A 25,504-nucleotide genomic window follows, 5' to 3' on the forward strand; every position below is an offset into this window, starting at 1 on the left:
ATTATGGATTACGAGCAAACTATTAGTATTTTTTTTCCTACCGCGGTTACTGCGGTCCCTCAAACTAACATGGTATTAACACAGACAAACAGACGTCTCACCTAGGGGCGGTACAGCTCTGATGATAATTAATGATATTAGTGGTATTAGGCAATATTAATATCATGACTATGATTTTTGCAATCAAGTATGTCATGGGAAAAAATTTGACGTGCGTCGATAAAATATTGTTAAAAACACAACCCATAGAACGGTGACTCATTATTGATGCCATAGGACTAAACCCTACATATCCTCAACGAAGGCCTAGGCAGGGACGCAGGTGGCACTACAGTCGATAGTTCTCGGCATTTGACATCAAACCAAATTTTAGAGGATGTATTAGAAATGAGCCTTAACAACTATCTTTATGTCTACAAACGGATCAATATTCACATTCTGGTCTGCATTCTATAATCCATCAGTGTGAATAAATTGAACACATGGTATTGGGAGTATTTTATCTTTACATTGTAGCATGTAATTTAATTATTGTAGCCGTATGGTCAATCCTTGCTACAGTGTTCATAGATTTTCCACATATACATCAAGAATCTTTGACATTGTTCGATCTACAAACCGGTCACTCAAGGTTGTTCAACACACAATTGAAACAGTGAGAGTAGGTACACTACTAAGTAGAAGACGGTTCCATTATCCTTTGATTGCCTGCGTGTTATAACTTCTTAAATCAGCTTTACTTGTAAATCTCACGCGTCTTAGGGTTTTCCGTCACGTCAAGTCCTGGGATTATCAAAACAGTAGACGGGCCTTAATGTGCTTTTGACATCCAGATTTGCCAGTTCCTTTTTCGTAATTCTGATGGCTCTATTAAAAATGGTCGTGCCTTTTGGATTTCTAAAAGTAATTAAAATATCATAAATCAATTGAAAAGAAATTACCCAACAGTCCACTGAATGTTTTGTTGACAGATGAATGTTCAACTAAAAGTCATGACATACTGTAATACAATTACTTCAATATTCAGACAGGATTAGGAAACTAATATTTATTAGCTGGTATTAGAACGCGTATTAGGAGCTGTCCCGCCCCTAGCGTCTCACACAACTCACTCTACATCATTACCCTTTTTAACGGATTATTCAAATATTCAGTAGTTCGCTAATCGCTCGCTCATGGCGCTCGCATCGTTTTTGCTCCTGTTTGACGTTTGCTCACTACCGTCATCTATTCACTATCGCCACTATTAAGTGGGTTTGCGAACCATCTCGTAATCAGCATTGGCGATTACGTTTTCGTGACGATGATTTTTATCGCATTTTGTTCCAAGTGATACCTACGTCTGTTTGTCTGTGGTATTAAGGTTTAACTGCATTGAAATATAACAATGTAGAAATCATTTATTCACTTGGGTACATATCCCGCGCTAAGTATCATGCAGGCGTATCTACAATGATCGATTTCTCTTCATCGATTTTCTCTTTGATCAATGACATGATCTGCAAACAATTTCCAGTTATTTTTGTTTTTCTAGAGGCTAGCCCTAGTCGATGAGCATCGAAAAACACCGAGAGATCATACGAACACTGATCGTATTCCTCGCAATAATCCAAAGAGAAAATCGATGAAGAGAAATCGATCATTGTAGATACGCCCGTATGATACTAAACGCGAGATATGTAAGAACAAATGATTTCAGCTTCGTTATGTGCGTGTGCTTCCTAAAAAGATCAAGATTCACATCGGCTTTACCAATCCGAAATCATTTGTTCATTTTCATGCATTGGTTTTACATTTCTATAATGTTTATTGCCGCGATATCTCCTAGACGACGCAGCCGAGAGCACCATCAACGAGGAACGGAATCAACGGAACAAATGGTTCGACGAAGAGTGTAGAACGGTTTTGGAGGATAAGAATGCAGCGCGGACGGTAATGCTGCAGCAAGGGACCCGACAGAACGTGGAACGTTACAAACAGTAGCGGCGACAGCAGACCCGCCTCTTTCAGGAGAAAAGGCGCCGCCTGGAAGGAGCGGATTGCGAAGAAATGGAACTGCTTTGCCGTTCCTAAGAAACACGGAAGTTCTATCAGAAGCTCAACGCGTCCAGCAACGGCTTCGTGCCGCGAGCCGAAATGTGCAGGGATAAAGACGGAGGCCTCTTGACGGACGGACGAGAGGTGATCGAAAGGTGAAAGCAGCACTTCGATCAGCACCTGAACGGCGTAGAGAACGTAGGCATGGGAACCAACGGAAATGAACCAACTTCCACGCTGAGGGAAGTTAAGGATGCCATTCACCAGCTCAAAACCAACAAACAGCTGGTAAGGATGGTATCGCAGCTGAACTCATCAAGATTTGCCCGGAAATGTTAGCTACCTGCCTGCACCGGCTGATAGTCAGGATCTGGGAAACCGAACAGCTGCCGGAGGAGTAGAAGATAAGGGTAATCTACGCCATTCACAAGAAAGGCGACCATTTGGAATGTGAGAACTTCAGAGCGATAACTATTTTGAATGCTGCCTACAAAGTGTTATCCCTTCAGATCATCTTCCGTCGTCTGTCACCTAAAACGAATGAGTTCGTGGGAAGTTATCAAGCCGGCTTCATCGACGGCCGGTCGACAACAGACCAGATCTTTACCGTACGGCAAATCCTCCATAACTGCCGTGAATACCAGGTCCCAACGCATCATCTATTCATCGACTTCAAAGCGGCATACGACAGTATCGACCGCGCCGAGCTATGGGGAATCATGGGCATTCCTGTGAAGCTGACTAGATTGATAAAAGTAACGATGTACGGTGTGCTAAACTGCGTAAGGGTTTCGGGTGAACTATCCAGTTCTAGTTCATTCGAATCTCGACGGGGACTGCGCCAAGGTGATGGACTCTCATGCATACTCTTCAACATTGTTTTGGATGGTGTGATGCGACGAGCCGGGCTCAACAGTCGGGGAACAATTTTCACAAAATCCGGACAATTTGTGTGCTTTGCGGACGACATGGACATTATTTCCAAAACATTTGGAACGGTGGCAGAGCTGTACACCCGCCTGAAACGCGAAGCAGCAAAGGTCGGACTGGTGGTGAATGCCTCAAAAACCAAAGTACATGCTGGTAGGCGGAACCGAACACGACCGGATACATCTGGGTGGTAGTGTTATGAGAGACGGGGATACCTTCGAGGTGGTGGAGGAATTTGTCTACCTCGGATCCTTACTGACGGCTGACAATAATGTGAGTCGTGAAATCCGGAGGCGCATCATCAACGGAAGTCGGGCCATTACGGGCTCCAGAAGAAACTGCGGTCGAAAAAGATTCACCCACGCACCAAATGCACCATGTACAAAACGCTAATAAGACCAGTAGTCCTCTACGGACACGAGACATGGACCATGCTCGAGGAGGACCTGCAAGCACTTGGAGTTTTCGAGCGTTGCGTGCTAAGGACGATCTTTGGCGGTGTGCAGGAGAACGGTGTGGCGGAGAAGGATGAACCACGAGCTCACTGCACGCCGGAAGGATATGGTGGGCAGGGCATATTGCAAGAATGCCGGATAAAAACCCTGCAAAGTTGGTGTCCCGGTTGGCACAAGAAGGCGTAGATCGCAGAGAGCACGATGGGCGGATCAGATGGAGCGTTACTTGGCGAGCATCGGGCGTGACCGAGGATGGAGAGCGGCAGCCACGAACGGTGTTTCATGGAGAAAATTTCTCCAAATTCAAGATAAATCTGAATTGATTCAGTTTTATCTTGAATTTGATATAATACTAATACTTATACTAATGCTAATACTAATACTAATACTAATACTTATACTATATAATGATACTTATGTTAGTTTGAACAGCTCCAGTAGCGGTTGTTTTGGAGATAACTTAAAAATTAAATAAGAAAGGAAGGATTTAGGAGACACAAGCTTATCTATTTGCTAAATAATCTAAAAGTAATTTACTCAAAGCTGACATTGATTAGACAGATTTTCCAAAACAAAAACAAAGGGAAACATTGAAATGCTTTGATGTCCATAAACGAAAAATATCAAACTGTGAAGGAATTTCAAATTCTATGCAATTTCATTCATAGTGAAACTGGAATAATAACGATGCAGCAAACAATTAGTGGTAGATCTGCACTCTGAACGAAGAACGAACCCAACCGTGAATCGTCGTTAAAACCATTCGAGGGTGGAAATTTGTATGAACAAAGCGGACTACGATGACAGCACCGACGTAAACCATCTGGATGGGTGACCACAACACCACAGGCTTTGCTATCTACCTACACTACAATGCGCTGACTATCTTTTCTGCTCGTCCATCAGATGATGGTCGCAATATTTCAACCTGAGACGAGACTCGCGAAGACGGTCTTCTTTTTCTCCACTTTGTTATTTTTTTCTTCTTCCTATCTGTGTTGACATTATCAGGACATTATGTTTTGGGCTGGTGGTTCAAACACGTACGTGACCGCATCACCTTACATGCAGTGTGACTGAATCCCATTCACGCACAAAATCATGTTGAGGTGAAATTTTGCATCGCCAACAATCGTCAAGCAAAGTAATAATTGGAATATTTTATTTTCAATTTATTTTTGACTGTACAGGAGAAGAAAATGCTGCTTGGAGTGAATTTTGGCTTCAGAATTTATCTCGGATAGCAATACTTTCCTCGTTTTAGGTAACGTAATAAAACGGGCTACAACTGACAGCTCAGTTGAGCTACACTTGACGTTGCTTTTTTTCCTCTTCGCGAGTCTCGTCTCAGATTTCAACCAGCTTTTTTTTGGGTTGAAGATAAATAAAACCAGACAATAAACACGGTGGCCTCACGGTGGTGGTCAAGATATGGAAGTAGAAGAATGGTGCAAAAGTCGATGACGAGCTCGCGCTTATCGCAGCTAGCACGGTGTTATTTCCACCCCCGCGTGACATCGCATCAACGTAGAGACAGTGTGGAATGCGCGATGCGCCGTCGCTCGCCATCCACAAAGGAGCGAAGATTGACGAGTTGAGTTCACACGTCTTTGGCGCGGACGTATCTGCGTATCTGTGTCTTTCTTTCTTGCTAGGCTGGGCTATCCATTTCGCGGTTGGATGTTTAGGTGCGATGGCTTTTGGCTGTGTGTAGGCAAACGGAGATGGTGACCATTTTTTTTTTGTGGGAGAGGCGTGAATGTCTTTTATAGTGCCCCATACCTAGTCAGAGTGGCTGATACGCCTCCTAAGCCTAAACAATGGGAGGTGGAGAATGTTGACGGATGATCCGAGACGTGAAAGGAAGTAACCGACACCCAGTTACCGTGATGGTCACGCACCTCCGTGGCACTTTGTATAATCGAAGCAGGGTTTCAAATATCCAGAAGTAACATTGTATTGCACAAACGTGTTTTGAAATTTTTGGTTTAACTTCCCGGCACGGTATGCAGTTTGGCAAGATCACCGACTTTGCGTCCACGAAGTCCAACATAAGTAAGGACCTGAAAACGGCCCTGTTACGACTTTGTAAGTCGATGGACGATGCCAAGCAGGATCACGTGAGACTCGTGAAGACTGCAGCAGCGGCGGAACCGGTGAAAGTAAAGGTTACGACGTCTACCCAGACGGAGGCCATCGCTTCCGCAGGAAGTTCAAAAAATATGGCGGATGCGACTGCTTGTGATAGTGCCCACAAGGCTAGGAGAATACTAAACCCCGAAGGTCGACAGTAATGCTGGCATGCCGGACGTCCGGAAAGCTGGGAAGGGTGGTCCTGAAAAGGCTGGCTTTAGAGGGCGTAATTAGGAGGGCGGGGATAAACACGAGTGGGACGATTTTCACGAAGTCCGTTCAGCTGCTTGGTTTCGCTGATGATATTGATATTATTGCTCGTTAATTTGAGACGATGGCGGAAACGTACATCCGACTAAAGAGGGAAGCCAGGCGAATCGGATTAGTCATTAATGTGTCGAAGACAAAGTACATGATGGCAAAGGGCTCCAGGGAGGAATCACCGCGCCCGCCACCCCGAATTCATATCGACAATGATGAAATCGAGGCGGTTGAAGAATTCGTGTACTTGGGCTCACTGGTGACCGACGACAACGACACCAGCAGAGAAATTCAGAGGCGCATTGTGGCAGGAAATCGTGCTTACTTTGGACTCTGCAGAACTCTACGATCGAATAAAGTTCGCTGTCCCACGAAATTAACTATCTACAAAACGCTGATAAGACCGGTCGTTCTCTATGGGCACGAAACATGGACCCTAAGTGCAGAGGACCAACGCGCCCTTGGAGTTTTCGAACGGAAGGTGTTGCGTACCATCTACGGCGGAGTGCAGATGGAAGACGGGACTTGGAGAAGGCGAATGAACCACAAGCTGCATCAGCTGCTGAGAGAATCAACCATCGTCCATAGCGCGAAAATCGGGAGGCTACGGTGGGCGCGTCACGTCATCAGGATGTCGGATAGCAACCCGACTAAAATGGTTCTCGAGATTCATCCGACCGGTACAAGAAGACGTGATGCGCAGCGAGCTGGGTGGGTCGACCAAGTGGAGGACGATCTGCGGACCCTACGCAGAGTGCGGAATTGGAGACAAACAGCCATGGACCGAGTGGAATGGAGACGGCTACTATATACAGCAGAGGCCACCCCGGCCTTAGCCTGATTGGTAAGTACAGTATGACCCATAAAAAAATGCGACAGTTTTCAAAGTCATCGTTCCCCTACTTCGAACTGATTAACCTTGCATGTATCTATTGGATAGTATAGTAGAGCCACTAATCTGATAATGGCAAAGGGACATAAACTGATTTCATGCACTTACGTTTGGAAATATAACGTTGAACATATGGATGTCGAAATCGTCCACGCGCCAGAGGCCGTTTTTTAAGGATATCATTTTCTTTCAATTGCTTTCAATCACATTCAATCAAATTTTATTTTCAAAATAGTACTTTTATGGCTGGATAAGGTCTTCAGGAGTTCGTTGGTTCATCGGACAAGAACGAAAAAAATATTTTTGCAACTTGGCACTATAATATTGCATTTTATACTTGCCGTTTAAGTGTCACTACGGCCTACTTTTCCTTACTATAAAAAGCAGTTGCATTATGATTCATAATGCAACTCATTTGGGTTGCATTATGAATCATAATGCAATTGTTTGGGCAACAGCCTGTGTTTCCATGTCAAGAGCTTGAAAAACTGTGACGGTTATAGCACAGCTTACTTGATTCAAGTTTTGCGTCTAGCTTGATGGAACACGTGGGTGATCTCGTACAACCACCTGGAAGCATGGTGATGCTGATGAAAATGATCATATGTATTACAGTGATTAGTTTTTCTCATTGCAAAAAATGTTGTATGCAACTCGTTGCAAAACTCGATTTTTACAGCACTCGTCATATTTATCCAACTCGGCAAGCCTCGTTGGATAAATGTACGACTCGTGCTGTAAAAATCATCATTTTGCAACTCGTTACATAAATAACTATTACTTATAAATTAAGAGACATTTTCTGGAGATTGAATTATTTGACAAACGATAATTTTTAGAAAATATAATGTTTTGAGCATGAAATTGTTTTCAAGTACTTAGTATTTGTACCTATCATAAAGGTAGATTTATATGCCTTTCTCGACAAAAAATTGTTTTGAAAAATGTTTAAGTGTTTAGTTTTTTATTAATTTATCTTAAATATGGTTTTTAATATGTAGCACCTTTTTTAGTTTTTGTTTCCTAAACATTTGAAATTATTTTTAAAATATTTTTCAAACATGGGTGTATTAAAGAGTACATATTTTTTCATTGTTCTCATGTGTTTAAAAGTTTCTGTCTTAGTTCATTTTGCTCTGAAAATTAGAGGAAAACTTGATTTTATTTAGAAATTGTTAACAATTATAAGGTATCCCATATACGTAACCAATGAATATTTTGACAAAAATTTTAGAGATCATGTATGACAATGACCTCCTTATTGTATCCTAATCCAAAAAAGATTAATTCATTAGGGTTATTTTATTAAAAATCATGAAATACCGCAAAAAAATGGAATGTCGCATTTTTTTTATGGGTCATACTGTAAGTAATCTTTTTCAATTCTCATATGAGAATTTGGGATGTTTTTCGAAAACATCCGAAGAGAAATTCTTAGATAAAGGCTTCGAGAAATTTTGCTGAAGGAATCCCTGGAGTAATGTCTGAAAGATTTTTGGAAGATTTTCTGGAAAACCTCTGGAAGATATTCTGAAGAAATATCCGAAGAACATTATAATGAAATCTTTGGAGATATTTCTGAAGAAATGCTTGTAAGCATTTCTGAAAAAAAGGATTCTCATCAAATCTGCCGGAAGAGTTTCTGAAGAAATCTGTAATGGAATCCCTTGCTGAAGAAATCGCTGTATAAAATAATGTAAGAAATTGGAAAAAAAATCTGGAGATTTTTCTGAAGAAATTCATGGTAAGGCCTTTTGAAGAAATCAATGGAACATGTTTTGAAAGAATTCTTTGTGGATTTTTTGGAGGAATCCCTAGAAGAATTTCTTCAGCAACCCTTGAAGAAAAAATCCGGTGAAAAGAATCGGTGAAGAAATATTTTGGAAAATTTAAGAAAAAATTTTTCAAGAAATTTCTGAAAGAATCTGTAGATAATGCAAGCCTCTCTAGAAGAATTTCAGGAAAAACTCCTGCAATTTTCCTAAGGAATCCATGGTGAAATGTTTGAAAGAAATATTTGAGGAAAGTTTTCTTAAATTGTTAAAATTCCTAAAGGAATTTCTCAATCAAGTCATGAAAAATCAAGTGAAAAAAATCTAAGGAGCAATTCTTATATAAATCCCTGGAGAAATTTCTTGAGGAATGTCTGAAATATTTTTGGAACATTTTCTAAAAAATCCTTGGAAGAAATTCTGAAGGTTTGAAGGATTTTGTAGAGGAATCTTCGGTGAAATTTTCAAAGAATTTCATAAATTCTGAAAAAAAAACATTTTTTTCTCAGAAAAAAAAATGGAAGATTGTCCGGAAATTTCCCAAAAGAATTTCTGAAGAAATCTGTAAGGATTTTTAAACTTTCTTCTTTCATAAAATATACCCACAAGAACCACCACGCGAAATTCTGTAAAAATGTGGCAATAACTTCTGCACAAACTTCTGCAGAAATTCATAGACAGGCATTTTCAAGCAATCAATGATAGGTGTACTGAAAGAATTTTTTGTGAAATTACTGAAAGCATTTCTTCAGCAATTCCTGAATAAAAAATCGACCAAATCTTTGGAAGAGTCTTTGGAAGAATCGGTGAAGGAACACCTGGGGAAATTTCTGAGGGATTCTTTGGAGAAATTACAGAAGAAGCCTCTGGAGCAATTTCTGCAGGATTTTTTTGAAGATTTTCCGAAAACCTCAGAAGAATTTTCCGAAGCAAATATTGAAGTTAGAAACCCCTGAAGAGATTTATTGATAATCATCTGGACTAATTTTTGAAACAATACCCGAATGAATATCTGAAAGAATCTCTGGTGGAATATGAGGTTGCGATTAACCAAGGTTGTGGATTTCAAAAAAACCATAACCTTCAATTCTGGGAATTGAAAAATAAAACATAATTTTGGACCTGAAGAGCTGCTTACTGGGTGAGTTACTTGGAGTAACTTCAACCCAATGACACTATTGTCTTTGATAACATCGGCCAGTTAAGTAATTTGCCAACGGTAATCGATACAGATCTCAGTTCCATAAAATCGAAGTCGGTTCAAAAAAGTATGCTTAAATACTAGGTGTGATTTTTTTTTTGTTCAGCGATTTCTTCAGGAAATCAAAAGTCAGAAATTCTTCCAGAACTTTTAAAACGGACTACTCCAGAAAATCTTCCATAGACTTCTTTAGTAATTCTTTCAAAGTTTTCCTAAGAAATTCTTCCAGGGTTTACTTAAGAAATTTCCCTGGAAATTATTTTGAGAATTTCCCTAGAAAATCATCCAAGAGTTCTTTAATGTACATTCCCATGGGACCCTTCTGTAACTCCGCCAGAGAAATAATAATGAAATTCTTCGTATAGGGAACCCTCTTCTTCTAGAGATTCCTTTACAAATTCCCACAGGGATTACTTCAGGGATTAATTCTTTCAAAGATTCTTTCGTAAATTCTTCCAGTGTTTTCTTCGAAAAATCTTCCAGGGAATCATTCAGAAATTCGTTCAGGAAGTCCTCCAGAGATTTATTCAGGGATTACTCAAAGAATTCCATTGAAAATTACCGTCAAAATGTGTCCAAGAACTTCTACAGAAAATCATCCAGAAAATCCTGCAGGAATTCTTTCTGGAGTTCATGCAAAGATTCTTAAAGGATTTCCTCCAGTTATTTCTCTATGTCTCTCCCCATGAATTCCGTCGGAATTGTATTAAAGGAAAACTCTAAAATATCTCTGTAGATTCTTTAAGGAATTTATTCAGAAATGCTTCCCAAGAATGTTTACAGGAATTCCTTTGGAAATATCTAGGGCTTTTCCAAAGGATCTTTACAAAAGCTTATCTAGGCGTTTTTTAAGTATTCTTACAGGAATTTCTTCAGAAATATGTTAAAAAATTGCTCCAGGAATACTTTCAGAAATGCTTACAGTGATTCTTTCATAAAATCAAAAATTCAAAATTCCTCCGTAAATTTCTCTATGATTTTTTTAAAACATCTTCCACAGGCTCGTTAAAGAATTTTATTCAAGGATTTCTTCAGCATTTTTTTTCAAGATTACTCAATAAACTTTTCCAGGAATTCCTCCCAAGGCTTTTCCGAGGAGTTTCTCCAGATTTTTCTCTAGGAAACTTCCTGCTTGGATTGCTTCAAAAATTCACCAAGGGATTTTTCAGATATTCTTCTGGGGAAGCATTCGTAAGCTCTTCCTGAAATTTTTAGAGAAATTCGGAGATTCTTTCAGAAATTACCGCTTGGATTTCTTCTGATATTCCGGCAGGCATTCATTTAAAAATATCTACGGAGACTTCTTCAGAGTTTGAGGCATTTCTTCAGGAACTTCAGTGTGAAATTTCTTCAACAGTTTTTTCACGGAGTTTTACAGGAATTCATCGTAAAATTTCTTCCAAAGAATCCTACAGAGATTCTTTAAGGAAGAATTTTCGGAAAGGGAATGGTTCTTCCAAGAATTGCATGGGAAATTCCTTCTGGAAATCCTGCAAAAATTCCCTCACCTGCTCCTGTGACTCCGTCAGAAATATCTACTGGGGTTCTTTCAAAGATTCTTGAGGTAATGTTTCAGATATTCCTCCAGGATTTTTTCTTCAGAAGTTCTTCCAGAAATTGCACACAACATGCCTGGATGAATTCTAAAAAGAGTCTCTGAAGGAAATTCTAAACAAATCCCTGGATAACTGTCTGAAAGAATCCTTTCTTTAAAAAAAAAACTCCTTGTTATAACATTGGAGATTCCAAGAAAAATTCTTGAAAATTTTCCGGAACGATTCTTGGACAAAAAATCTTGGGAAAGTATATGGAGAAACTCCTTAAGATATCTCCTTAATTTTTAGAAGAACAAAACATAACGAGAAACTTCTTGACTGAGGAACTTTGAAAGTTTTACATTCCGAAATTGCTTTAGATATTTCTGAGAGGAGCCCTGCAGATATCCGAAGAGAAGGACCTCTTAAAAATGTCTGCCAAAATTCCGGCAGAAATTGCACATAAAGGTACTGGTGGAGTTCTTGTATAAATCCATCAATTATTTTCTGAGGAATCTCTGAAAGAATTTCTGAAGCAATCTTTATAAGACATCCTGGAAATATTCCTGGGATTTTTAACACAATTTCTTCGGGGATAACTACATAAAAATCTCTGGAAAAAATTCCTAAAGGAAATCCTGCAGAATGATTTTTTAAAAGAATCTCCTAAAGAATTACTGGATGAACAGGAGAACCCTCTCCGGTTATTCATAGAAGAATTTCTTGATGAATTTTTCAAAAAAATCCTAAGGAATAGACTCTGGAGTAATTTCTATAGGAGTTCCTGAGAGAATCTTTGGAGAAATTTCTAGAGCGTTACCGAAAAAAAAATATTAAAGAATACTTGAAGTAAGATCTCAATTAACCCTAGGCAATTCCTGGAAGAATTTCTGAAGAAATTTCAGAATCTCTTAAGTATTTTCTATTGACAATTCTACATATATTCCTGAAGAAATCGTTGAATATATGAAATAAGACTTAAGAAAACTCTGGAGAAATTTCGACAATAATTCCCGCACTGACTAGGAAAAATCTGCATTTCTGAAGGAAATCCCCAGAGGAATTCTAGAATGAATTTATGAAAAACAAATCCGAATCGCTATCACAATGTTTTTCCTGGAACTGCATCTTTCGAAGAAATCTTTGAAGAAACTCCTTGAGTAATCTTGGAAAAAATTCAAGGATTCTTGGGAAATTTCCAGAAGAATTCTAATGGGAAATTCTTACAGGAATGTTTGAAGAAAGGTTCCGGGCCATTTGGCCGAAAGGGTCATTTGGCCGAATGCCGTTTGGCCGAAAAAAGAATGATGAACTTAAGTGGCCATGCCACTGTTCCTCGCAACTCGAAAAAACAGGCTATGATTCAAAGAAGGAAAAATCTTTCATAAAATATTGGCAGTTTCAACGCCAACTAATCCCTGAACGTCCAAACTAGAAAGAATAGCCTATGGAAATATTTCGGATGACCTTATTTGCAGTTAGAATGTCAAAAACTTTCTCTGGATCCTTATTCGGCCGAACGGCACTCGCCCAAACGACCCATTCGGCCAAATGGCGTTCGGCCAAACGTCTTTCAGCCAAACGGCCGGACACCTTGTAGAAATACATGAAAGAATAGATGCACGAACTTCCGTAGCAATCCTTGAAGGAATTTCTGAAATAATTGCTAAAGGAGTCCAGGGAAGAATTTCTGAACGAACGTTGCATGAAATTGTGCAAGAATTTTCTTTCTATAAAAAATCCGAAAAAACATTGATAAAACTTGAAAAAATCCCTAAAGTAATTTCTGGAGGTAATCAAAGACAAAATTTTTGAGCTGTGCAAAGAAAAGAATAAATTCTCAAATAATTTTTGAAGGAATCTTTAGAAGAATTATTGCTGAACTCATATAAGAAATTCCTACAAGAGTGCCCCTCTCGCAATAATATCAGAAAAAGAAAGATGGAAGGGCAGGTGCCAAGCGCGACATAGGAGACGCCCCCGTAATCAAAATGGAAGAGTATAAGCACTCAGAGGTCTTGAAAACGATGATGAAGAGCGATGCCAAGCTCGTGCATCTTGGAGCCTACGTACACGCAGTATTCGACATACTCGTACAGGGGTGATCCTCGAACTAAAGCGTGATAAATCCTGCAAGACTACAACTGTCTAGCCCTAGCGGAAGAGGATCTTAGTGAGGGTGACGAGATGAGGATTCTCACTGCGAAAGCGACTCCAAAGGTCATAAACCTAGACGAGATCACGGACGCGTATATACGAGCCACCGGAGGCTTGCTTCAGGTGTCTTGAACCAGGACACAAGCTGTGCATCCAAGTGCATGGTTTGTTCCGGGAAAGGCCTGGCCAGCGAGTACCCGACGAGAGGCCCAGAGTGCTCGGCTTGTAAGCAAGTCGCAGCTAAACCTAAAGTCTAAACCACTGTGCGGCGGTATGGACAACGGGGGCAGGTTATTTAGTCCAGGATTTGGAGTCTGCATTCTGGGGCTTCGTAGTCGTCAAAGTTAACGGGGCCTGCTGCTGTAGCTCTGCAAGAGAGCCTCCACAGCTATAGTGGCACTGTCCCAAATGATGTCCGGAAGATTCTAGCTAGTATAGCCTTGTGTCCATACTTACGTATAGGCCCGGCTTGGGTCACGAGACTACATAATGGTAGTGTTCACGCCGAACGTGAACAAAGCTTCTGTATTTTGGCCAATATTCTCCTACCACACACTCATGGTGCGCAGATGGTAAAATTTGCTGTTTCTACAGTCGCTGAGGCGATCACACATGCTGGGAGATAGCTGAGTACATCCGTACCTGTGAGATAATAGTTTTGCAGTCCGAGCCGTTTCTACATTGCTTCTAAACAATCCAGATCTGCACTATTGGTCTGGCTTTAGGTAGTAAAGAGATGTGTGTATGGGGGCACATCTAGCTATCGTATCGTTAAACATACGAAGCAGAGCAACACAATTGCTTCTGTAGAACACCCCCCCCCCCCCCCATTTTCCTACGATTTCCTAACATTGTTGTTTTACTGTATAGAGCACTAGACTAGAGCAGTAGACGTTGTATCCCATCACTCCCGTCAGTACGTTAGTTGACCGCCGACTATTACGGTCCTGCGGCTCAGCCAGAGCCGCCCGCGCGTGCTCGTTCACCAACGCGATGTAGACCCACAGATCGGGAGTGGTGCAAGAATGTAAATTAGTGTACATAGCCCGTATAAGTTAATAAAGACTGAACTATTGTAAAGAGACTGTCTTTTGGATTGAACAAGTGGAAGAATTACTTTAGTGCGGCATATGTGACATGAACGCTCCGAATTTGTACCTTCTCCCCGGCTTGAGCTCGACCACCCGCACCGGCGTCAACATTGGTCCTTCGAGCCGGATAGACGCTCGGGCCTGGCGTCCCATAGCTTCTGAGGATAATAGAAGCCCGTTTACCTCAATCGCAATGGATATTGCGACAGTATAGCGGACGCCATTGTAACACGGTCTGTGGGATCCAAATGATTGTGCATCTTCTATTACCAACGAACGCGCCATGTTTCATCTTACCATTGGAGGTACCGAGCGTGGAATTCTTCCTAAATCCAGTAAGGAGTTTTCAGCGCATGTCCAAACCGCCGTTTGTTGTTTCTTCGTATCGCTCAACTGTGCGCAACGTGTATCGTTGTTACGCTGCCCTCCAAAATCCAACATATCAGCATCGAATTCGTCAATCCTCCGTACATTTCTCTTCGCGTGTAGTTACGACAGCTGCACCACAGGGTTGACGATGAATACACTAGCACTCGTCTTTCGTCGGATTCTTCCCGCAACATTGGTCCTTCGAGCCGGATAGACGCTCAGGCCTGGTGTTTCATGCTTCTTCAGACCTTACAGAAGCTTATGGGTATTGTCTGCGATCGCCATCGCGCATACCCTACGGGCGCCATCACGCGCCAGTTTCATACGTGTCCCTATTCTCCGAATGCCATCAACACCTGCATTCACCACGTCAAAATGGTGGAACACTTGCTTCTAAGTCTTCTTCTAACGCAAACCAAGTTGTTGAACACTCGTGACTTCATCAACTAAAACAGTAGTCGAAGCAAAATTCCATCATCGTCTGCGGTACGAGCAGAATTCTTCACCAATTTACACCAATTCATCATCACATGGCACGAGGAACCTGCCAAAGTGCATCAGTCGCACTATGGGAAAATCGTCATCGCCATCTTCGTTGCCTAACAACTATAATTCAAACTGTGGCCTTCGAGCACCAACATCAAGCTGCCAATCTTCCGTTATGAATTCCTGTTCCTCGACACACCATCTGTTGTCGGACCGGAGGGACTCATCTTTGCGAGCAAATCAGAGGAATGCTCCACAAGTTTGGCAGTATGAATGGACCTTTTCCAACGAACGTGATCATCGTCACTTCTACCAGTCATCGTCGATATACCGGGACATGGTTCAGACACCATGTTATCAGTGTGAACAGCCCTCGTCAAGCAAGCACCAGTTTCGATTCGCCAGTAGAGAGGACTCCTGGCCCAAGCTCGGGGGAATCGAGCATGTTCCAGGAGCACCTGTAAAGAGTAACGAAGCTCTCCGTGTGGGTCTCCGGACCCCACGGACGGGACTTGAGCACAGGCAAGTACCGTTTTTTTCCCTTTAATTACCAGTTATTCAGCCGGTCATACTTTCTAGCGCCGCACAGCTTCCTGCACATCAATCAACTCCACAAAACGGTCACTCACAAGTGTCAGTTTTTCATTGGCGTCACCATCTTTTAACTGGATATTCCGGCATGTAGTTGCAGTTCCAAAGTAGACAGCATGTTCCAAAACCACGCTTATCACGCCCAAATAAGATTCGCTGATTCTCCGTCCAATTTCTCTTCATCGCGTATGGCTACGAGAGCTGTACCATGGGATTGGCGAATCGCACACACGCCTTAGCAATCATCCTCTGTTACTTTCTTCCCGCAATGCACTCATTGTGATTGGGCTGGGGGAATTTTTTGCGTGCAGTCCCACATCAGACTGCACCACAGGATGAATTGCTCGAAACACTGCAACGGTCAATCTTCCGTTTGGAATTCTGTTCCTCGACGCATCATATGTGATCGGACCGGAGGAATTCATTATTGCGTACAAATCTCCAAGAAATGTACCACAAGATTGGCCACACATCATACCACCTACACATACACACAGGGTTTTGGAATCTGAAGCTGCCATCTACAAGCAATCCTAGGAACCGACATCTCAAGAAAACATCGCATCGTATTGCTGAACCGTCAACCGTTGTTCCCCATCCATCTTCCAAAACGAATTCGTCAGTCGAGAGGACTCCTGACCCAAGCTCGGGGGAACCGAGCATGCACGAGGAGCAACTGTAAAGAGGAACAATGCTCTCCGTTGGGTCATCGGACCCAACGGACGGGACTTGGATACAGGCAAGTACCCTTATGTTCCTTTTACAGACAGTAGTTAGCCGTTTCCACCTTTCAGCATTCGCATAGATTTCGGATTCGAGTCACTAAACCGACAGTCAAGCCAAATCGAAAGCGACAGCCCCCGTTGCTGCTATATGTCAACATTCAATACAACTCCAATGAACCCGTCGAACATCGCCAACTCTGAATTACCTAGGAGCACGTCGAATTAAGTTGAATCCACATTGATTCAAGGCGGGGAGTATGTTCACGCCAATGTGAACTGTTATATCCTGGATTCAGTTTTGGCCAACGAATCTTACCAGTCGCACCCACTGTTCGTTACATCATATGAACCACTATCGATCCAGCTATCGCTCTTTCCATCCGATCAAGAGCCAGACCAGCGAATACTACCTGGATTGTTTCAACGCTGATTCGTTATGAAGCTCGTCCCAACTGGACAGACTGTATGTGTACAGATATAGCCTACCATCCAGAAATGATATTATATATCACTGTCCGGAGCGTTTCCACGCTGTTTCGTAACAACGTCTGGATAGCTATACTGTACTGTATTGCTCGATTAGCAGCATCCGAGCTGAATGCTTCCCCAGTTCGTGTGTACGAGATCGACCGCTGATTATAAAACAATAACCTTCCTGCCGTACACCTACCCCCCCCCCCCCCCCCTCCCCCCTTTCTTTGGGGACTCTTATCCTGATTTACTGTGCAGTAGCTGTAGCAGACAGTCAGTACTGTAGTTGATCGCCCTATCGTACGGTCCTATGGCACAGTCTTCACTGTGCTTTGCGCGTTCTACCGCCGCGTCGCACCGTTCGCCCACAGAATGGGAACGGGGCAATGATATAATTAGATTAGTGTGAACATTGTATATAGTGTAAATAAACCTAGCATGACTTCCGAAATATAATGAGTGTTTTGTAAACGTGATTACTACAACATTTATTCAATGAACTCTAGTGAGAACTATCACTTGGACTTTCGTGCTAGTGTACCGATTACGCTAATAAGAGTGACCTGCAGATACATCCGTTAACGCTCTATCGGGCCTGAGCTCGACCATCTATCAGGCGTTCAACAGGTAGCGTGCGAGGGATAGTTTCACCAAAGGAAGGTTTATTCACAGGTTGATTCCGAGGATTCCGACGGAAGTGTTGGACTGACTCAGGTTCTGTCGCTGTCGGGACCTGACGGGTGAAAGACTCCATGATGTTTGGTCGTCGTGGCTGCAGTCTAGAGGTTGGAGGTGTAGAGGCAACCTAGAGGTTGTAGTTCAACTCGTGATAAGGTATGGGGTCCCCGGTAAGGTACGGAGTAGACGGAGCCTCTTCCCTAATTAAACACGTTTTTCAGCAATGAAAACGGATAGGGCTGTATTCGCGGGGAGGTCAAATTACTGTGCACGCAGTATCAGTTCTTGTTATTGCCAGTAGCGAAAAATCTACCGAACGAGTCGGATTTAGCGGAGGCCCTGTGACGCTTTATAGGAAGAAGGGGGTACGGGGGAAGATCAACTTTGAATGCCTGGACCAAAAGAATTACTGAACTTGCAGTGGACTGGGAACGTCAAGTGGATATCTCAGGCAGAGGATTAACGAAATAGTATGAACTAATCAAAACTTGAGCAAACAACCAAACAGCTGGACCGATCAAGAGCAGGAGCTCAACCAACTAGGTCGCGACTCCAATTCGTTTGAAAACACCGGTATAAGGCGTCTCATTAAGCTTCTGGAATCCAAGGAGGACAAGAGATCAAAAATGCGGCTTAAAACGTCCACCAGAAGAGTCGGTGGAGCCTTCGAAACTGGGCTGGACAACACACCAGTCATAACATGGCGTTTTATCGAACACGATCTTTGGAAAGGCTGCTGAAAAGAAGGATAAATACAGTACCTACTATACGAACGAGTTAGACAGTAGGTTCGAGATTACGAAGAATTGACCACTACCAACCGTAACCGAAGATGGTACCTGCCATTGGTATTGGCATAGTTTTGAAACCGAAAAGTAGAACAAATAGACATTTTGGGACGCGCGGGCAACAACAGTCAATTGAGTGTCTCTGATCACTGCTCTTTGAAACAGTCCGACTTCCTAGCATCTCCGTGACCAAAGATATCAAGGAAATGTTTCAAACGACCTCATGGTCGACGTTTCCTTAGGTTACCTATGTAATAGACGTAGCCATTTTGGAGCTGCCTGTTCACCAAGCAGTGTCCAGCATGGAGTTGTTCATAAACCAGGTAGACGTTTTGGGGGATACCGAATGTTCTAATTCTTGATATTCTGTCAAAGACGGATGTCAACGAATGAAGGGGGTAGTCAACGAACAACCAAGCAACATTGAGAAACTTAAAAAAGGTTTGTGCAGAACTCATCGGATGGAATAAGCAAAAGATGGAGGGAAGTATGCTTGCCAATGATATCTAGAACGTCATGAAGATCTGGTATCTGGATGTTATAATGAAAGAGATCTGGTGTTAGTCATGAAGGGCGCAGCTCGAGGCCAGTGGATATGAGAAAGAGTTCAGGAAGCTGTCACAGGAAAAGCCTGGACGACGACTGCGAAAGTCATTCTAATAAGGCCGGTGGTAGGGTTTTCGTTATTGGACGTTGTAGGAGGAAGTAAATAAAGAAAGAACTCGATGCCTTTGGTTAACGGGTGAGAGATATGACGTTGAGTAGTTGAAAGTTATCACATAAAGGATGATTACTTGTAAAGAAACTGACAAACTGTAAGTAACAAAATATTCTTAATAGTTAACTAAAATAAGCGTTTTGTAGCTAAAGTCGATTTCTACAACTTCGTGTTAACAATACGAAGAAGTATCGCTAAGAATATTCAATAACTTTTCTAGCAGGGATAACCGAGCTTTGCACTTCAAATGGAACAAAAATATCTTGCAAAGAATTGATTATAAAAAAACGGATGATTTGTAAGAAAATAAACCAAGAAACTCTTCGTCAAAACAGACAATACATTATTGCACATGCACGACTCTGACACTCAACAAACCATTCAACACAGAGAACCGTGTCCACCATTCGCCTGGAGACGCCACGAAAGGAATTCTAATTCAATTAATTAGCATAAGTCATTTTCTCACCGTTACCGTTGATGGAGCTGTTGCGTTGTTGTTGACCACCTCCTCCACTGTTGCTGTTGTTGTTGTTGCTGTTGCTACTATTGATGAGCTGCGCTGCCGCTTCCCGGAGATGATCCGGTATCGTGACCCCCGCTCCGGACACCGAATTTCCCACCAGCTGCAGATCCGACAGGCTGGAGACTGTTATATCGTCGAAACTGTGTTGCCACGGACGGCCGGAGCACAGGGAACGAACGGGAACATGAAAGAAGAAAGAACGAAATCGAACCAAACTGGCTGTAAGTGCACGGCGGAGAACTCGAACTGCCTAATCGCGAGTGTTGGCTGGCTGCTTTTCCGAGCTGTTCGTCGGTCGACCGGCCCGGCAACTATGCGACTGAGAGTGAGTGAATATGTGGAAAACGCATTAACTGTACGTATGTACGGTGGCGCGGGACGGGACGGGACGGGGCAGCTCTACACACACGGGGAGAGTTATGCGTTTATGCAATTATACAAAACTGCTGTTGCTTGCCGGAGTTGCGGCGGCGGTCGATGGCGAAGAGGGAAGGCACAAAGTGCTCCGAAGTACCCGGGCCAAAGCTTGGGCCTGAGTCGAAGTAACAACGTGCAACAGTGAAAACTACGGCGCTCTTGGACGTCGCCGTCATAGTTGGGAGGGACGGGCTGATGAATAATTCTTATAAAAACAAGTTGAAAGAATAATTCTTTTAAGCTACGGGAGACATCATTGAAGAAGCTTGAAATACTTCGTCCGAGAAGCTTGAACTACTTCGTCCGAGAAGCTTGGAAGGCTTCGTCCGAGTAGCTTGGAAGGCTTCGTCCGCGAAGCTTGGAAGGCTTCGTCCGCGAAGCTTGGAAGGCTTCGTCCCGAGAAGCTTGGAAGGCTTCGTTCCGAGAAGCTTGGAAGGCTTCGTCCCGAGAAGCTTGGAAGGCTTCGTCCCGAGAAGCTTGGAAGGCTTCGTCCCGAGAAGCTTGGAAGGCTTCGTCCCGAGAAGCTTGGAAGGCTTCGTCCCGAGAAGCTTGGAAGGCTTCGTCCCGAGAAGCTTGGAAGGCTTCGTCCCGAGAAGCTTGGAAGGCTTCGTCCCGAGAAGCTTGGAAGGCTTCGTCCCGAGAAGCTTGGAAGGCTTCGTCCCAGAAGCTGGGAAGGCTTCGTCCCAGAAGCTTGGAAGGCTTCGTCCCAGAAGCTTGGAAGGCTTCGTCCAAGAAGGTTGGATGGCTTCGTCCGAGAAGCTTGGAAGGCTTCGTCCGAGAAGCTTGGAAGGCTTCGTCCGAGAAGCTTGGAAGGCTTCGTCCGAGAAGCTTGGAAGGCTTCGTCCGAGAAGCTTGGAAGGCTTCGTCCGAGAAGCTTGGAAGGCTTCGTCCGAGAAGCTTGGAAGGCTTCGTCCGAGAAGCTTGGAAGGCTTCGTCCCGAGAAGCTTGGAAGGCTTCGTCCCGAGAAGCTTGGAAGGCTTCGTCCCGAGAAGCTTGGAAGGCTTCATCCCGAGAAGCTTGGAAGGCTTCGCCCCGAGAAGCTTGGAAGGCTTCGTCCCGAGAAGCTTGGAAGGCTTCGTCCCGAGAAGCTTGGAAGGCTTCGTCCCGAGAAGCTTGGAAGGCTTCGTCCCGAGAAGCTTGGAAGGCTTCGTCCCGAGAAGCTTGGAAGGCTTCGTCCCGAGAAGCTTGGAAGGCTTCGTCCCGAGAAGCTTGGAAGACTTCGTCCCGAGAAGCTTGGAAGGCTTCGTCCCGAGAAGCTTGGAAGGCTTCGTCCCGAGAAGCTTGGAAGGCTTCGTCCCGAGAAGCTTGGAAGGCTTCGTCCCGAGAAGCTTGGAAGGCTTCGTCCCGAGAAGCTTGGAAGGCTTCGTCCCGAGAAGCTTGGAAGGCTTCGTCCCGAGAAGCTTGGAAGGCTTCGTCCCGAGAAGCTTGGAAGGCTTCGTCCCGAGAAGCTTGGAAGGCTTCGTCCCGAGAAGCTTGGAAGGCTTCGTCCCGAGAAGCTTGGAAGGCTTCGTCCCGAGAAGCTTGGAAGGCTTCGTCCCGAGAAGCTTGGAAGGCTTCGTCCCGAGAAGCTTGGAAGGCTTCGTCCCGAGAAGCTTGGAAGGCTTCGTCCCGAGAAGCTTGGAAGGCTTCGTCCCGAGAAGCTTGGAAGGCTTCGTCCCGAGAAGCTTGGAAGGCTTCGTCCCGAGAAGCTTGGAAGGCTTCGTCCCGAGAAGCTTGGAAGGCTTCGTCCCGAGAAGCTTGGAAGGCTTCGTCCCGAGAAGCTTGGAAGGCTTCGTCCCGAGAAGCTTGGAAGGCTTCGTCCCGAGAAGCTTGGAAGGCTTCGTCCCGAGAAGCTTGGAAGGCTTCGTCCCGAGAAGCTTGGAAGGCTTCGTCCCGAGAAGCTTGGAAGGCTTCGTCCCGAGAAGCTTGGAAGGCTTCGTCCCGAGAAGCTTGGAAGGCTTCGTCCCGAGAAGCTTGGAAGGCTTCGTCCCGAGAAGCTTGGAAGGCTTCGTCCCGAGAAGCTTGGAAGGCTTCGTCCCGAGAAGCTTGGAAGGCTTCGTCCCGAGAAGCTTGGAAGGCTTCGTCCCGAGAAGCTTGGAAGGCTTCGTCCCGAGAAGCTTGGAAGGCTTCGTCCCGAGAAGCTTGGAAGGCTTCGTCCCGAGAAGCTTGGAAGGCTTCGTCCGAGAAGCTTGGAAGGCTTCGTCCCGAGAAGCTTGGAAGGCTTCGTCCCGAGAAGCTTGGAAGGCTTCGTCCCGAGAAGCTTGGAAGGCTTCGTCCCGAGAAGCTTGGAAGGCTTCGTCCCGAGAAGCTTGGAAGGCTTCGTCCCGAGAAGCTTGGAAGGCTTCGTCCCGAGAAGCTTGGAAGGCTTCGTCCCGAGAAGCTTGGAAGGCTTCGTCCCGAGAAGCTTGGAAGGCTTCGTCCCGAGAAGCTTGGAAGGCTTCGTCCAGAGAAGCTTGGAAGGCTTCGTCCCGAGAAGCTTGGAAGGCTTCGTCCCGAGAAGCTTGGAAGGCTTCGTCCCAGAAGTCCCAGAGCTTGGAAGGCTTCGTCCCAGAGCTTGGAAATGTTTATTCCAGAATGTTCAAGAACTTCCTCTCAGAAGCTTGGGAGACTCCGTTTCGCAAGCGTAGAAGGCCACATCTGTAAGGTTGCAAGTCTTGGTCCCAAAAGCTTGGAAGGCTTTATCGAAAGCGTTGAAGACAACTTTCTGGCAACTTTCAGTAGAAGATGAGGTTTGTTAAACCTGGAGCCATTCCGGACTGTTGCTGTTCCGTGTACCATTCGCATTTCTTCCCATCGTCTTCGTGCAGCACTCGCAGCTATTTGAGGTATTTGAATGTTTGCGAGCGGCGAGACCGATTTACCTTTTCTCCATGACTCGTCGAATGACTCCTCGGCCGTCTCTCTTCAGGTTGCTCAATTTGTCTACCACCGTGGTGCACTATGCACGTACGGCCACAACATCAATCCCCCTTGTTTCCTTAATGTTGATGCCAATGAGTAACATTGGCTAATTCGAACACACACCTGGTGTCTTGACAGGCCCAGAGCAGCAATTGCGTGACTTATCTGCTACGAACATGCAACTACTGCCTTGTAGCTTGATGGTAGATGTAACTGAATCGTTTCACGCCAAATTGGTGTCGCACTCTGGAATTTAGTTCACTTTAACTTTGTTTTGATTTTTCACCATATCACATTCCTTTCTGATTTCTTCCTAATCTTTCTCTTGGAAACGCATTCCACACTGAATTTTCTTTGCCCGAAACCTGCTTCCAACTGCTGCGACTGATTCCGAAAACTTTTCACTTCACTCCCCAAAGATCCGGAAACTTTCCAAGACCCGCTTCTGGCAAAAGGGGCCTTTCATCGGCGGAGGTTCCCACAGTTATTTTCACACCACTTGCCGCTCCATCCAGAGCTCTGCACCACTTTCCTCTCCCACGGTTTCCGTTGTCAGCTTTGTTTTGCTGCAGCGACCACTACTGCTGCTGCTGCTGTTTACCTCCCCCAATCACTTTGCTTGCTCACCCTTTTTGCGTATTTTCACTGTTCTTAATCAACATTGAATGACTTGCTCGTGCACAAACACTAACACACTCTCTCTTTCTCTAACTGGTCACGATCGGCTAACAACAATAACCCCGAAATTAGCATTAAATCAACACTTTTGTTTGGATTTCAAAGTCACATGAAACAACTTTGGAAATGAAAACTGCAACCATGAAACACTTCCAATCAAACCCAGCACTATTCAGCCCAATTTTGAGGCCATAAATATCGGAAAGAATCGATGGAATTTCCTGTTCGGTCACAACGATGACGACGACGAAAACAACGGAAACTACGACTGCCGCACTCTGTGCTGTTGTTAGCCAACAGTGGACAAGTTCACGAACCGAATTATAATAGGCACCCCTCCGTCCAGGTTTAAAACCCGAATCCAGAGGAAAATGTTTAGGTCTAATCCAAACGACGAGCGACGACGAAAACTGCGAACCGTCGAAGTGCCTCTTGCCTGCTGATCGAACTTGGGAAGAATGTATCACTTGACACCGTTTTCTTTTCCTCTCGCTTGTCGCTTCTCGAACAGCAAAGAAACTGTTTCTTTCCCGCGGGTTTTGCTTCTCGTTCCGGCCGTTTAGTGTTTTTGTTCGCTTATCTCGCTTCCACACCCGTATCGTTGCACCCGTGGAACGGAGCGCACTCGGTGTCATTCACCGATTTCAAGAGAGCGGAAACCATCTGACATTGAACGTTTTGCTGTCAGGCAGTTGGGAGAGGGAATGCACTCCACGCTCTGAAGCTGAGAGAAGAAGAGAAACGATACAAACGATCAATGAATTCAGATGTGCTGTTGAATGGTTCCAACGCTGCTTGGCGCCAGAAGTTGAACCGGACAAAGGTTAATTTAGGTTGCACTTGTACAATCTGCTACGGAGTTATGTTATGGTGCTACTGCACAAGACGTACTGAAATTATGTCAATAAACTCCTAGTGAAAAAATAATCACTTTTAGTCAGCCTTTTCTTTTAGCCAAGAGTTCACATTCTAGCAAAGAGTCTAGAACAGCAAACATGGTCGTATAAAATTATGCTTATTTCTGAGAAGTTTTAATCTCAGAATAAACGGTCTTATAGGGGGCTGTCCATAAACCACGTGGTCATTTTTTTTGGGAGTTCTCAATACCCCCCCCCCCCCCCCGCCCGCGTGGTCATTAGTCCATACAATTTTTTTTATTCGTCCATACAAAACGGTCTTTGGCCGAACCCCCCCTCATGACCACGTGGTTTATGGACAGCCCCTAGCTTTTCCTTTGATACCATTACATCTAAAACAATCGTACGATATTGCCCCGGAAATCAGTTCTCCGAATGAAGTTTGTTGTTTATCCAACGAAAATATTTTTCAAATGAACCGTTTCCCCAAAATATATAAAATATGTTTTCTATAATATATTGGAATCTGATTGTATTTCCGTTCTGTCGTACGCCATATGGTACAATACATTCAGGCCAGAGGAATGCAAACTTCGAAGGCTAAGTAGATAATTTTCTTTGACAAGCGCTTCTGTCTGTCTATCTATCTTCATTTGCCTGCCCTTTGAGAAATAAAAAATAGGAAATATCTTTGGAGGAATCTCAGAAAAATTTCTTGGCGGTGTATCAATGCTGTAAAATCTGGTAAAATCTGAGCTGTATACTCAAGGTTTCCAAATTTTAGCGCCTCTTTTACTGGTGGCTTCACTATTGCGCATTATTGAGAATAAACTCCTTAGATTGATGCATTACTATT

The 25,504-nt window shown here is 43.8% G+C and overlaps 1 protein-coding gene across 5 annotated transcripts in view; it reads right to left on the bottom strand.

Moving 5' to 3' along the window:
- Positions 1-24,304, bottom strand: part of LOC109427441 (putative uncharacterized protein DDB_G0277255) — a 79,977-nt gene extending 55,673 nt beyond the window's left edge. For 2 of the 5 annotated variants that reach the window (XM_062844938.1, XM_062844935.1), the window contains exons 1-2: positions 23,074-24,303; positions 19,760-19,956 (exon numbers count right to left, since the gene is read on the bottom strand). In XM_062844938.1, coding sequence (XP_062700922.1) covers positions 19,760-19,956; positions 23,074-23,084 — 208 coding nt within the window. In that variant the 5' untranslated portion in view covers positions 23,085-24,303. Of the gene's footprint in view, positions 1-19,759; positions 19,957-23,073 lie in introns of all 5 variants that reach the window. The other 3 variants (XM_029854883.2, XM_029854884.2, XM_062844937.1) reach the window with 3 other exon arrangements.
- Between the last annotated feature and the right edge of the window lie 1,200 nt (positions 24,305-25,504).

Source organism: Aedes albopictus, chromosome 1 (assembly GCF_035046485.1).
Source record: "Aedes albopictus strain Foshan chromosome 1, AalbF5, whole genome shotgun sequence".
In the NCBI taxonomy this organism is placed as follows: Eukaryota; Metazoa; Arthropoda; class Insecta; order Diptera; family Culicidae; genus Aedes; species Aedes albopictus.